Here is a 16177-nt window from a genome sequence, read left to right as displayed (position 1 = left end):
TTCCAATTAATTAAAATATTAAAACACAAATTCAATTTCCAATTAATTGAATCGTGAATTAATTAAGCCCAATTTCAATTAATTTAAATATACATGTATTAATTAATAAAACATTGCATTAATATATGCATTTCATTAATTAAATGCACGAGGGCATACACCACTTGCATTAAATAAAAAATTGAAACCTTTTCACATCATCATCTTTTATAGGAGGACATATCCTTTTCGCAATTTACATACTAGAGGATGATCCATTATATGGATTGATTGATTTTGATAGACCTCACCTATTTAACAAATAGGATCTATCAAAATCAATTGATCAGAGAAAGTGAATTATCCTTTAATCCGTAAATTGTGGACTAGAAGATCTCATCTATTTTTCTAGCATGCATTTTCAATTCTGCTCGTGAACCCTAATCATACAACAAACTTTTCTACAAACCCTAACGTCGTCACTAGCCTCTTCACCAGAGCCCATGCCGCCATCATCTATGCCATCTTCCCTTTTCATCATCCGGTTAGAAATGGAGACAAACTCCGTGGGAGTGGCCACTGCATTCAAGGTAGATCGCAACATGTTAGAGATCTTGCCCAACGACGGAGGCAAAGGCCGCAGATGAGTCACGATTTCGCCCAACAACATAGTAGATCGGGACTCTGTTACGATTTTGCCCGGGGGCAGTGGCTGATCGCAACACATTCACAGTCTTACCCCATCGATGGCAAAATGTGACGGATGTAATTTCTCAACATTGAACAAGGACCAAGAGGGGAATTTAAACAAAGGTAATTTCTTTCAAGCATTTAGAACTAGATTTCTGATACCACTGTTGATTCTAAAGCATGAAATATAGAAATACGAAATCTGTAAAACTCACAGTGATCTCCCATAGTAAATCTTGATATTTGCTTATCGTCAAAAGAATGATCACGAACGAAACGAAAAGTTCTTCAAGGTTCATAAACCAAATCCCACATAAGTATGTTCTTCGCCGATTACTTGCTCACCGCCTCTCTCTTTTAATTCCTTGGACATCTCTTATATAAAGACAAGCGACAATAATGTCGCTTATAAAGGAGGAAGATGAAAGGTTGATCATAAAGGATGAAGGTGAAGGGGAAGAAGCACCCTTTCATCTTCGTAACTCCTAAAACTCGTACATCTCAGCGCTCTGCGGGTGTGATCAGTCATTGGCTCTGACGAAATAAAGTTTGTCTTTGTCTCTTTCATCAGCTTTCTCACTCTAATTAGCAACACCCTGTCATCCTTCTGCTGATATGTACATGTGCAACGCTAACATATGAGTCTCAGTCCCTTAAGGTTTGATCTCGAGCAACTCCTCAGCAGCATAAAGTCCTAGGTCCATGTTGCCATGGGTTCGACACCCAGCAATTAGAATTGACCATATGATTTCATTCGGTTCAAAGTCCAACTGATCTAAACAAATGCTTTGATTGCATCCTCAATACGACTGCAATTTGTTATACATGTAAGCGATGCACTGCTCGCGATGGCATCTGATAAATTTCGGGTTTTGATGGTCTGAGAATGAGTCTGCTCTCCTTGCTCTAAAGCCTGAATCCTGGTAAAACTAAAGAGATCAGGTTTTGTTCCTGAATCCTTTGCCAAATTCATCCTTGGGCATGGTCTTCAATCATCGCATTCCCCGTCATTGAACTAACTTTGAAATGATTTGTCAAATTCATCCACCGGACTAACTCAATCAACCCACATGGACTAATTGACCACCTCAGCTTACTTAGCCCATCCAAATCACAACCAACATCCGCAAAGATAAATACACTCACCAATTTCTAGCAAATGTTCGCAAAGATACATGATGCATAATAAGGAAATCAACTCAAACTAACTATTCTGAAGCATATTATATATCGCCATTCAAATGGCTGCTTATTCGCGAAATTTAGATAGATTTTCCTGAGTTCTTCAAAGCAACAATCACACTCTATCAGCCGAACTGGACTGGTGCATATATATACACTCTTGAAACTCTTGAACATGAAAAAGAAACTTTTCGCAAAGTTTACTAGCAACATCTTTACTTTAAAATCCAACTGAAGCAGCGTCCAAAACAACCCTGTAATCAGAAAGAGAACTTCCCTCAAACACAACATTAGTAGCTCTGTTATCATGGTTTTCAATCGAAATAACTCATCATATTGTAACTAGAAAAATTTTAGAGGAAAATGCAGAAAAAAGATGATTACTATGCCAAACAAAGATACAAGGTTAAGCGATTCACCTTAGGTTCAGTATTCTCTGGTTTAGTGTTTTTCTCAAATGAATACTTGATTGGAGTACCGGGAGTTTTTCGACTATCGCCTATTATCTGAAACACATCTGTATAATTTTCAGCAGATTCAGGATTTTTCTCCCAGTCTGCAAACGGTGGCACTACAACATCTTCCATGGGCTAGCATCGATACAAAAACATTATTAGATCAGTAAGTCTCACATGATGGAGAATTCAAGCTTCTAATTGCATGCCAAGAAAAGAAGAGAAAGTGATAGCAACTCACAGTTTCGTAGCTTTGGTTGTGATGCTTCTTTCTAGTTTTTCTGGAGGCATCTTCCGATGAGCTGCCTCTGTCTGTCGACCAAGAATTTGAACCTTTTACAAGATGTTTCTGTCCATTATCGTGTTGCGCATTCATTGCTTCCTTAGTAAATGATCGTTCTTTGTAGTCGTAATTGACAGGGTGCTTGAGAGTTTTCGGAATATACTCTTTCGGTTTGGTGCCTTCAGGTAAATGATCACCATGCTCCTACAAATTTAGTTTAGACTTTGCAAAATCAATAGTTAAGCTTTCTAATTAGTAAGTTTGATGATCCATCGTTGAATTGTTTTCATCATAGTATATCGATTGCAGAGTTTGTATATAAGTGATTTCATACTTCCAACAAAACTTGTCAATGAAGAAAAAGATCAAATTATCATATGCAGGTTCCAAAATGAACATTAACTTAATACATTTCTGTGCATCAACAATCACAGTTACATTCTTTGTTACTCAAACTCGAATACGAGTGTTAACAATGATTCCGGCGTGAGGGATCTCGTATAACAACTATTCTTATCTTTAGACATTCATCTGATAACTAAGATCAGTCGAGAAAAAGGCGAGTCAAAAAGATTGTCCTCTTTCTGAAATTGAACAAGATTGTTTGAAAATTTTCTCAAGTACAATGGCACAACAACTCATGTCCAACCTGCATTTAGTTCCAAAGACTCGAGACACAAAATCCAGCAAAATTTAGTCCTCATCCACTAATGTTACTCCTAACTTTTCAAGATCAATCACCCGGAAACCATCAACTTGTACTTTATATTGAAAGTCGAAAGTACCAAATACTGGAAGATAGTTTTTAAGTTTTCCCTCAATCTGATCCTAAACATTCACATGAGCGTAAGAAGCACATAGCAGATGAATGAATCAAAAGGCAAGGAAAAGTTCATATTGGAAGATTTCCAAGTTCATCAGTAGAATCAAGCACAACCTTAGCTCAGGAGAACTACTTACCACTAAAAAGAGGGAAGAGAAAAGGGAATCAGTAACAAACCCTAAGTTGTTCCCCAATCTGATCCTAAACATTCGCAGGAGAAGCACGAGGTGAGTAAAATTCCAAATTGGAAGATTCCCAATTCCATCAGTTGAATCAAGAACAGTCTTCATTCCAGAAGAACTAATTAACACTAAAGAAAGAAGGCAAAAGAAAGGCGCACCTCCATTTGAAACGTGAATTCCTTGAAGTGTGGAACGAACCCTAGAAAGGCGCCGCCTTTCCACCTTCCTCCACCACAAACCTTCAACCACCCTGGACAGCTGCAAATCCTTATGGCAGCCGCTTCGGAAGCCAATATAAACAAGCGTTGGACTTGGTTTATTATTAAACAAAGGGAGACTTTTGGACGAGCAACAGTAAAGTCTTTTGCAAAATGCAATCTTTTGATTGCTCTCGCAATCAGAATTCCAGTTGTTGATCAAATTTGACAAACTGCTTTGTATTTGTTTTTCTTAAGCTTAAAGGGTGGATATGTCAAAGACGTCAAAGAAAACTGGATGAAGAAATGGACTGGTTCAAAAGATTCTCTTGCTTGCCTCAGGAATCATATGTCACGTTGGTGTTAGGGAAAAGCATGATTGATATCACTGGAAGAAGATGACAGAGTTGGTATGCAAAAAATTCTACTTATTGGAAACTCCAATGATGGTTCAAACCCTAATCAATGGATGCTTATTATTAAATACTCAAAAATGCTATATGCTATTTACTCAGGATTAATCGATATTTAGTTAAAATATTCAACTAGATTTAGTGACATGTTTAAATAATTTAGTGGGTTCATTAAGCCAATATTGTGCTAATAGTTACAATCTCTATCACTTTGTAAAATATGCTCATAGAGTTGACTTTTTTTTTTGTTTATATCTTCTCTTCATTTTACTTCATTGACCTCCATATTACTCGTGATCTCAATTTGTAGAAGTGTTGTATGGTCGCACATGCCCCATCAGGCAATTAGTCTCCATCTTAAAGGCCCTTTGCCATATTATTCTTGCTTGTTCACTTATGAAGTCTCACATCTTGTTAGGTTACCCATCAGTTACAAGATCATCTAGTTGTAGGCTTTCAAGCTATTGAACCAGCAATTGATTCATAATTCTCTCGTACTAAAGTTCATCATGCTAAAAATTTCAGTCTCTATCCTTCATCGTCAAATTCAAATCCACTTAATAATAAAACTTCTAATTAAGATATCAAATATAATCATTCAACTTGACATATAAATCTAACTTGAACACGTAAAATCACAAGCACCACAACCTTTTATACGCACTCGTACTTTAATTTAATTAATTTCTTATTCCCTTGTGCTTCCGTGCTCATATTTATGTTATGCGTCATATGATTTTAGAAATTAGTTTTCTATTCATTCACAAAAATATTTTATATCATTCTACTCGTAAAAAATATTTTATATTCCTACTCAATTTCACTAATTAGGAAAATTAATCTTCCACGTATTAGATTTGAAAATAAATAACATTTTCTAACATATATTTCATATCATCAAAACAAATAATTTTTTAACGAGTTAACACTCACCCAATGCACATTATTTTTTAATTAATTTTTTCATTAAAATAATGACCTAATATTCGTCATGCTATAAATTCATTACGATATTAGGACTCACAACTATAGAATATTACATTTTTGTACGTATAAATACTTTCTAATTTACTCTAGCGATCAATAGACTAAATAATCACCTAGATTTGTTCAACGTTAAGACATATGTAATATATTTTATTCTACTTCATTAATATCTTTCTTAATTTATCAAAATCATTATCCAAATTTGTTTCTAAATTATCTGCATATATTAAATCCCTTTTTAAATATTTATTGCTATAATTATTATATCATAAACTTATATTATTTATGATGTCATAATATCAACATTAATTTTTTTTAATTATGTTTTTTTAATTGTCACTAAGGAGATCTGACCACGGTTCGAAATTGACGGTTTAACAGTTTGAAACCGTCTATTCGACAATTCCTGACAAATCGACCCTTAATCTTAAACCGCCCCATATGGTTACTGTTCACGATTAGGAATTGCCGATTCACGGTTTGATTTACGGTTTACCACGGTTCAAAAATATTATATTAAAAATTTTAAAATTTAAAATTTATTTTAAAAAATGGTTTGCACTTATTTAAGTTACTTACATATCCCCTTAAGATATGGGGGAATCAAAGTCTACATAGTTCTTTTATATTTTTACCCTTTTACATTTGAAAGTGACATTGTTACTCACTTTCATTTTTCGTTCCTGTTATATTCGTTCCTTCGATATCAAAATCTTTGACTTCGTCATTTAAGAGTTACATTTCTTGAATTCTTTTCTCGACTCTGGTCCAATCGTCGAGTAATGTTTGGGCTTCCAATGAGTCGGGAGACAAAGTCAATTATCGTTCATCTAATATATTGTCATCGACATTAAACATCTTCTCCACAACAACAATTGATACTAGACATGTTAAATTTCTTTGGTGATCATGAAGAGGACGAGAAAGCTATGAGTCTTCTATGACTATGACTTTAAGATATCAAAATTTTCACTATCAACTTCATTAAAATAAAAAAAATTATAAAATAATTCTCAAGTTTCTATATGAAACTTGAGTCCTCGTGGACATTTCATCCATTCTTTTTAAATTACTACTAATAGTTGTTATATTTCAAAAATATTAGTTTGTATTTCATATTTTACATAATATTGATTATAAATATCATATAAATAAATTTTAACATTATATATAATATTAACTAGATTAGGAGAATAGAATCTTTATATGGAATTAAAGTGTCATAATACAAAGTTAATATTGCTAGTAAAATTTCTAATTTAAATATAGGATCTAAAGTAAATACAATTAAATAAATTTTAAAAATAAAATAAACATATTTTTTCATTTAATTTTCATAACTAATATACAAGAAAATAAAGATTCATTATCGACTAGTTAATCAATTTGGGAAGCTTTTGTGTGCTCGGAATTGGTTACCAATTGATTGGAAAAATATGTCAATCGATTGATACACTATTTGCCTAAACCTGAAATTCTAAGATTGGTGTTGCAAAGACCAGAATTGAGGTTTAGGGTTTAAGGTTTTAGCTCACCAATTGATTGATATAACTCACAAATCAATTGGTGAACACTAAAATAGGGGTTTTCATTCCTAAACCCTCAAGCATATACCTCCCTTCAATGTACTAATTGATCCCAATTACCTCATGCTAGATGCACCTCTTGTTCCCTGGACTTTATACTTGGTGTTTCCTCATCTCCAGGTCTTCATTTATCCCTCATGATCTGCTTAGGTTTCCATCTTTTTTCAAGAATCCAGTCCTTATCTTCTTAGTCTTTCCTTGCCTTACATTTAGTCTTTTGACTTGCATGGATTTATTCTTGCCAAGAATTTGATCCTTAACCTTCTTGGTCTTTCCTTACCTTTCATCCAATCTTCCAACCTACAAGGACTTTTTCTTGCTAAGAATCTAACCCTCAACCTTCTTGGATTTCCTTTATCCTGGTACACTCATAACTCAAGTGATATTCAACATATTAGCCTAAATTTAAATAATTATCAATCATTGAAACTTCTCATTCAGGGCATGATTGCACTAAAAGTTAAAAGTTCTCCTTCCCCTTATTTATCCTTCCTTCACATCCTCCCAAACAGACGCTTAGGAAAATTGTCATATTATTTACCTTCATGTAGTATTTTACTAGTCAATAGTAGAAATATCATCTTCACACGAATTAATGGCTGAATTTCTCTTAATGGATGATTGATCTAAGAACGCTAGACTGATGGGTCACTCACTACGAGCGCTTCCTAATTTACCTGGTGACTGGAGGAAAATTTTCATGGAGCTGACCCAATCACCCATATATTAGTTGGTGGCTACTTAGTGCTAGGCCTGACCCTAGGCCGGGTTTGGCCCGACTTTGACCCTGACTCGGGTCCATAAGTAGGTCAACGGGTCGATTGCCCATTGACCCGGGTCACCGGGTTGAATCATAACCTTCCTAGCAGGATGCCGGGTCGGTTACAATTCTAGGTCCTCAAAAATCAACGGACTGTGATTCAAGCTCTTTTTTTTTTTTTGCTTTGTATTCATTGGAACTATCGGTTCCAGCGGTTTGGGGTTTTTGTGTATTTTTTTTCAACGATTAAGATCATTTGACCATTTTTTTAATCAATAGTGATGATTTAGTGCCAGTTACTATCCAAACTCTATAAATAGAGATTTCATTTTATCATTTATACACATATCTTTTCTACTCTCATTCTCAATTTCGCATTCTCTACATGTTTTTGATTCCAAGTCTCCATTTCTATGCACTTTCGTTTTCAACTTTCAACTATAATGGAAGGAAGCCGTGGAGGTTCATCATCTCAATCTGGGAGGGGAAAGAAAATAGTGAATCCACACGAAGACCCCAACATTCAATCCATTGATGATGAGACTAAACACCTACCAACACCGGAAACACAAGGAAGTACCAATGTAATTACTTCTAAGGTTTAAGAATTTTCTCTTTTAAAATTTTTTATTTTCACTAAACATTTTGAGAAAGACACTCTTCCGTTAGGAGAATTGTGTGCAAAATGTAAGCATTACAATACTTCTACAAATTCTAAGCCGGTGACGACTATGTGTCATTGAGATGACACGTAAAAATGAAGCATCTGATGGAAGATAGACTCGACCGTTCTTAAAGATAATTATCTAGATTTTCTTCAAGTAGTGGAAGTACAAATTATGATTTATTTTTATATTATGATAATAAATTAAGAAAATCATTAGCTAAATTTTTTTCCATAGAACATATTTTTTTAGTTTTGGATTTAAATGCACATTTGAAGATTTTTTAAGAAATCTCTTAATCTATATGTGCTAAATATGTTCTTAGGACTATACTTACTCACACAATTAAAAAATTAGTAAAACAAGGAAAAAAATTAAATTGATAAATTTAGTAAATTAAATAATAAAGTTTCTTTATGTTCCAATATTTTGAGTGATCATTAACAAACACATTCGTATATGAGTGTGACTTATCATTGGATCGATAACTCTTGGAACCTCCAAAAAAGATTGTTAGCTTATAGAGTTTTTGACGAATCATATACTACTCATAACATTGCACAATTATTATATTTAATTTTTTAAAAAATATGGATTAACTCATAAAATTATTTTAATATCATTAGATAATGCTAGTTCTAATAACGCTTGTATAGAAGATCTAAAATTTATTTGTCAACATGTTATTGGTGGTTTATTTTTTTCATATTTATTGTGTGTACCATGTTTTAAATTTATGTGTTCAAGATGGATTAAAAATTTTAGAAAATCATATTAAACCAATTAGAGTTGTAATTTCTTATTTATTGTTGCATCCATATATAACAAAATATTGGGGTAAGTTTTATAAAACTAATTGAATGAGACCTAAAAAATTTGCACGTGATATACGAACACGTTAAAATTCAACGTATCAATTATTACAAGATTTATTTCAATATAAAGAATTATTATATTTATTTTTTTTTAAAAAATACCTATTGGCAACCATTTCTCGAGAGAATGGAAGCTTACTAAATTAATTGACTGATCAATTAGGCATATTCAATCAATTTGTGCAATTGATTGACAGACATTTTCTGAGAGAACAGAAGGTTGTCAAATCAATTAATTGATCGATTGGGTATTATCAATCGATTGGCAGACATTTCTCAAGAGAATAGAAGGTTACATAATCGATTGGTCGATCGATTAGGCATTATTAATCGATTGGTGCAATAGATTGGCAGGTGTTTCTCGAGAGAACAGGAGCTTGCCAAATTGATTGGCTGATCAATTAGGAATTTTCAATTGATTGGTGATGTCCACCAAGCGATTGGGATTCAAAATTTGGATAATCTCACCTGTTGATATGGAGTCAATGAATGTTCAATAGATAGTCAATGGTTAGCAATCTACTGGTGTGTTTTGATAATCGATTGGTGGCAGCAAAAAGTGGAGAAATGATCAAATTCTAAGTAATTTAAGATGGAGCTTAGGGCATGAGAAGACACCATTGTTCAATTGCTACTCTCTTATTCAAAATCAGTTCAAGCTTTCATCTGCAACATCCTCAAGCAACCAAAAGAAAGAAAACCAAACTAAAGTTGTAATATCTTATATTTCCTTTGTTTTATTGCTTCTTCATCTTTGTGAGAGTTGTAAGCTGGTGTAGTCTTGCTATAAGAAGGTTTCTCCACCTTTAAGTTTTATTTGAGGAGAAGATTTAGTAGAAGAAAAGAGCTAGGAGTAGACCCCTGAATTAGTCTCCTCAAGGAGGTGGATACAAAGTAAAATCATCTAAGTTAGCATTGTGCTTGTATTGCATCAAGGTTTCTGCTATCCAATCTCAACGATGAAGCAATTTGACCTACTCAACCTCCCCATTTCTAGCTTGTAAGGTCCTAACAAGTGATATCAGAGAAAGGTCACTTTGGAGAACTCACATCCAAAGGATCAAAAGTTTTGAGCTACAAAGATGTCTTTAAAAGAGGGTTATAACACTACTTGACCACCCTACTTCGAAGGAAACAACTTCACTTGCTGGAAGAGCAGTATAGAACACTACCTTATAACTGAGATTGACATGTGCTTTTTAGTGACTGAGGGTTTTGTTGCATCAACTTCAGAAGATGGAAAAATTTGGGAATCTTTGAGATGGTCTAATGGACAAAAGTGGAAGGCACAAGCAAATGTCAAATCTATTGTAACTCTTCAGTTAATTCGAAGCAACTAAACAAAATTGGTATATTTAAGAGTGCCAAAGAATTATAGGATAAGCTCATTAAGTTAAATAAAGGTACAAAAGATTCAAGAATCTCAAAGGGAGACCTTCTCATAAATCAAATGAAAATTTTCACCATGAAGGAAGGAGAAATGATAAGTTCACTACATGGGAGGTTCAAAAAACTCCTTAATGGTCTTTATTCGATTGGAGAAAGTGTGGAGAACCGAGACCTCATTATGGTTATCAATGGTTGATGCCTATATGATTTTAAGAGATTTTTTAATTGTTAAGCTAGATGAATTATTTTGTGAACTAAAATTGCATGAACAAGCTAATGTAAGTCATAAGGAGAAAGATATAACTTTGGTTGTAGGTGAAATGAGCAAGAAGAAAAACAATGAAGAAAAGGAGAAAAAGGAAGAGTCCTCTTCCAAATCTAAACAAGATAGTGATAGTGACGATCAGCTATCATTCAGTGAGATGATAAACTTTGTTTGAAAGTTGATGAGACGCTCTAGAAAATTCAATAAGAAGGATGTTAAGAAGATGTTCAGTGACAACAAAAGGAGTAAGTCTCCAGTAAGATCAAAATCAAAATTTGATGTAGTTTGTTATAAGTGCAATAAGAAAGGGTATATAAAGCTGATTGTCTAAAAATGAAGAAGCGAGATGAAAAGCTAAAGAAAAAGAAGGCTTTGGGATGACTCATCTTCTAGCTCATTGGAAGAAGAAAATGAGAGAAAGACTTTAAGACACTTAGCACTCATGACATTGAAAAATGTTGAGAGCTGTGAAGATGAATAAGAAATTGTTAGGGAAGATGCGGAGTTTTCAAGTGAGTTATCATCTAGTGATGACGAGATAACTTCTTCTAAATTAGATAAACTTTACTCTATTGTAGCATGCTTAACAAATGCTTTGTCTAAATCAAATGGTAGAGTTAAAGAACTACAAAATGAATTGAAGTCATTTAGAAATGAAAATGTGTCATGTGAGACTTGCATGAATCAAGAAAAAGCTACTAATCAATATGATGAGATCAAGAATGAAAATGCATCCTTAAAATTGTAAGTAGATGATCTTAGAAGTGGATTTGAAAATTTTACTTCAAGTTCTAAATATTTGGACATTATTTTAGAAGCTTAGCGAGTTGTTTATAACAAAACGGGATTAGAATACAAACCAAAATATAAAGAAGCAAAAATTTTGCCCTTAATCAATAGAAATTATTTTTCTAAAGTTAAAACTATGTAAGCTTGGTACCCCAAGCAATATGCTGTTGATGCTACCTGACCTAAAATTTGGGTATCAAAACAATTAGTTCATTGTGTTTGAACAGGCATACACCAAGGGGGAGTATCCAATAATATGGTTTATTAATAGAGGATGTTCTAGGAATATAACGAAAGACTCATCAAAATTCTCATCACTTAAGAACAAAAATAAGTGTATAAGTGTTAGTCAACTATATGATTCATGATATAGAGTTGAATTTAACTCTTCTTAATGTCTAATCAAGTATAGTAAACTAAACAATATCAGGCTTATAGGTCATAGAAAGGAAAATATTTATCAAGTTAAATTATTTAGTGCTACTAATGTGTTTGTTAAGTGTTTTATGTATAAAGAAAAAGAGACTTAGCTTTGGTATCGGAGACTTGCTCATACCAACATAAGAAATATCAAAAGGCTATCAAAGAAAGAGTTGGTACAAGGATTACCAAAGTTAAAGTTTCAAAAGGATAAATTATGTGATGCATGTCAAATGGGTAAGCAAATCAAAGTTATCCACAAAAGTAAAATTGTTTTGAGTATATCTACCACATTAGAACTACTATACATGGATTTATTTGATAGTAGTAAGCATGTTCCTTGAATTGTTGCAGATATTGTTTAGTTGTGATAGATGATTTTACTAGATACACTTAGATGTTTTTGTTGATGTTGGTGCAAGTTGCACCAGAATCAAACCTAAGTTTTGATGTTGTCAAAGGTGCAAGTTAAGTCTTGTAATGATCTGATGATTTGGCTAAGTGTGCAGGCTATCGGGAAAGTCCTAATCACTGCCAGATAGTAAAGTCCAAACAGGTCTGGAGGACCCAACGTTTGGCAGGTAGGGTGAGGTAAATAACTGGAGGAGCGACGGTGAGGTCGGTTCCTAAATGGAACAACCTAAGGTCGCTGATCCAACTGAAGAAACCGGGAAGGTTTCCAAGTTGAGATCAAGACAGTTCTACTGTCTTATATTACTCATGCATATTACTACTCATGTATTATAACTGTGCTAACTTTGTTTTGCAGGAATATTATTGTTATATCGAACTAACTTTGTGTTGCAGAATCATATGACCCTTTGGACTTCAAATGGTCATAACTTTTGACTCAGAACTCAGAATCAGGCTCTGTCAGCAGCCACGCGTCCAGCACTCAGAAACCTTCAATTTACCAAGGGTTCAGTCGACTGAATAGGAGGTTCAGTCGACCGAAAAAGGCATTTTATCAGTCGACCGAACAAAGGTTCTGTCGACCGAAAAGGCAATTTTGGCAAAACAGATCAGGCTCAGAAATATGGTATCACAGCATGATCGGTAGACCGAAAATGAGGTTTGGTCGACCGAACAAATAAAAGCATTAATGGAGCATTAAGTGCGAATCTCGGCGAGAAGGAAAGGAAGCTGATCAGTCGACCAAAAAATGGGATCGGTCGACCGAACCATTAAAGTTCAGTTATTGTCAGAGATCGAGCCCGCGTCAGACTCTAGCCAGGAAGGAAGGGAGCGGGTTCGGTCGACCGAACAGAGGGATCGATCGACCGAACGCCCAAGGCACCTATAAAATAAGGTTCGAAGTCTGAGGCAAGGATAACTCTTCTGATCATCTCGAATGCTCTTCTTTGCGTACGGATCGTGCTATACGTCTTCATTAGCTCAACAAGCCACTCCGTCCAGAAGTACCGACTACGCTTCATATTCTATTACTGTCGGTATATTTTCATGTTGCATTGTACTTATTATTTAGTAAGATAGTAGGGTGTTACTATCTTACTCATTTGTACGATCTGCTTCTTTCCGAAGGACTTCGGAAAGAAGGGTTATAGTGCTTTGCCCATCGGTGCAGTCAAGGACCGCGGGCCTTCGAGTAGGAGTCGAACTAGGCTCCGAACAAAGTAAAATACCTTGTCTTGTTTTCTTATTTCCGCTGCACGACTTTAGTTTCAAAATATGAAAAAGAAATAGTTTTTAAAAGGCATGATATTCATCCCTCCTCTATCGCTTCAAACGATCTATCAATTGATATCAGAGCCTGGTAGCTCTGAAATTACTTAACCGTTTTTCGAGCAACTTTAAAAACTTTTTCTTTTTCTTTAAAAGTGTTTTCCTTAATTCTTAAGTTTTTTTTTCTTCTTTATCTCTTACTGCTAATCCCAAGACAAGAGTCTTGGAAATTCTTTTTGTTTCTCAATTTTTGGTGCAAGAACAAATGGCACAATCCGAGGGATATTCGACCGTGCGTCCTTCGCTATTCGATGGAAGTGATTTCCCATACTGGAAAAAGAGGATGGAAGTTTTTCTCAAAACAGACATTGATCAATGGCTTATTATCCGATGCGGCTACACATCACCAGTCAACAATCCAGAGGAATGGACAGAAGAAATAAAGAAGAAAGTACAAATCGATTCAAAGGCACTCAACACTTTACAATGTGGATTATCAAAAGAAGAATTAAAACGAGTCGGTCCCTTCGACAATGCAAAAGATTTGTAGGAAAAGTTAGTCAAACTACATGAAGGGACAAATGATACAAAGGTAATAAAGCGTGATCTTTTATTAAATTCATTACTAAATATTAAAATGCTAGATGGTGAGTAGGCAAGCCAACTACACATGAGGATTAAGGACATCCTCAATGGACTACATATCATCGGCCATCAACTTGAGAATCGCGATATCATCAGGTATGCACTTAATTCATTCCCTCGAAACTCCTTATGTGCATCTATTATAGATGCCTATAAAGTTGCGAAGGATCTTTCCATTATTAAATTAGATGAACTATTTTGTGAATTAATATTACATGAGCAGACTAACTTGAGTCAAACCAAGAAAGGGTTAGCTTTGTATGTAGGACCAAACAAGGAAGCTAAGCCCCGAACAAAACCAGAACCAAAGCACTTGAGTCATATAGCATTTATGGCAAAGACAGAAGAGTCTGAATCCGAGTCTGAAGATGAGTACGAGTCAGAGTCTGACGACGAGTCCGAGATCGACATCGAGTCCAACAAAAGCCACGGATCGGAAGATCCAAATATGGTAACGATTTATTCTAAGTCTAATCTGCTCAAAGTAGTTAAGTGTTTGTTTAAAAAGTTATCAAAATCAGAAAAACAAAATAACTTGTTACTTAAGGAAATAGAACACCTTAAGCAACAAGTTAACTTGAGTGATTCGACTAACCAAGTTCAAGTCGGAACTTCAACTCAAGTTGAAAAACTTGAGGAAGAAAATTCTGACTTGAAGGATCAAGTCGAGCTACTCAAGAAAACGTTTGAAAAGTTCGATGTGGGATCCAAGTGTCTAAATATGGTACTTGGATCACAACGAGCCGTGTACAACAAATCAGGACTCAGTTACAAACCCAAACAAACAAACAAATCATACTTGTCTCTAATTAGTCAAAAAGTTAGAAGTCAAGTCCAAGCATGGGTCCAAACAAAACATTTAATCAAACCAATTAAACCAAACATCTATTTAATCCCTAAGAGTCAAATTCATTACTTAAATAGGCCTTATCTAAGCTATGACTCAGGGAGAGCAACTAAAAAAATAATTCAACCAACTTGATTAACCAAACTTATATACTTAGGATTAGGTTTATTTCTGCTTAGAATGGTTAGACGAATGATGTGCGTAGATTATATACTCTTTTATGCATGTTTTTACGCACATTTACATACTTTGAGCATGCTTGATCTATGCATTTTTATACTTCCAGCTTTCCTTTTAGCATATTTACTCTTTTGGTTGGGAGATCTGCTTTTTGTGCATTTTCTGTACACAGGGGTCGAAATTGGTGAAGATTATGCGTCCTCAGGCAAGCTTGGAAGTAATTGAAGGGAGAGAGCATCAGGCCGTGTACCACACATGGCCGTGTAGTCTTAACAGGAAGGGAAGAGGACATGGCCGTGTGAATCTCACACGGCCGTGTCTTGATTTGAAGAAATCAGAGCAGATGCCTTACATGGCCGTGTGCATCTACACGGTCGTGTGAGGTTTCCAGAGGCCAAGCAGGTGGTGGCCGTGTGCATCACACTGTCGTGTGAAGTTTCCAGAGACCAAGCAGGTGGTGGCCGTGTGCACCACACGGCCGTGTAGCACTTCCAGAGAACAGTAGGGTCCTGGCCGTGTGGAGTCACACGGCCGTGCAGCTTTGGCAGAGAGGGAACTGGACATGGCCGTGTGAATCTCACACGGCCGTGTCATGGGGCCGTGTGGCGCCCGATTTCCTCCTCTATTTAAACCTTCCTTCATGAATTGAAAGGGGATCTCTCCCCCTTTGGGAGAAGGCAAGATTTGGTGGTTTCCTCCCATTCTTGGGAGGATTTCTGGGCGATTCTAAGGGAGTTCTTGACGATTTTGACTCCGGAGCGAGGATTGGATCCGAAGACGAGGCTTCTTCGTAGATAAGTTTTCTCTTTCCCCTTTTCTTGGTTTCTTGGATTGGGGATTTAAGAAATGCTTGTAATCTTTATTTCTTGGGGTATTCTTCCT

The 16177-nt window shown here is 35.2% G+C and overlaps 1 protein-coding gene across 1 annotated transcript; it reads right to left on the bottom strand.

Annotated features, from left to right (window-relative positions):
- Positions 1 to 1792: 1792 nt before the first annotated feature.
- LOC121996424 lies at positions 1793 to 4162 on the bottom strand. The gene is made up of 4 exons (XM_042550399.1): positions 3753 to 4162; positions 2548 to 2793; positions 2271 to 2441; positions 1793 to 2105 (listed from the first exon to the last, which is right to left on the bottom strand). The coding sequence occupies exons 1-4, from the start codon at positions 3756 to 3758 to the stop codon at positions 2067 to 2069; spliced, it is 462 nt and encodes a 153-aa protein (XP_042406333.1). The 5' UTR covers positions 3759 to 4162; the 3' UTR covers positions 1793 to 2066.
- Between the last annotated feature and the right edge of the window lie 12015 nt (positions 4163 to 16177).

Source organism: Zingiber officinale, chromosome 6A, assembly GCF_018446385.1.
Source record: "Zingiber officinale cultivar Zhangliang chromosome 6A, Zo_v1.1, whole genome shotgun sequence".
Lineage (NCBI taxonomy): Eukaryota > Viridiplantae > Streptophyta > Magnoliopsida > Zingiberales > Zingiberaceae > Zingiber > Zingiber officinale.
Note: the sequence above shows the minus strand (reverse complement) of the source record. Positions and strands in the feature narration are given on the sequence as shown.

Bases quoted from the DNA above. Each gene is read 5' to 3' on its own strand.
- LOC121996424 (XM_042550399.1), bottom strand. The intron at 2,442-2,547 runs GTGAGTTGCTAT...TATCGATGCTAG, and splicing joins ACAACCAAAGCTACGAAACT to CCCATGGAAGATGTTGTAGT. The intron at 2,106-2,270 runs GTGAATCGCTTA...TTCTGATTACAG, and splicing joins CAGAGAATACTGAACCTAAG to GGTTGTTTTGGACGCTGCTT.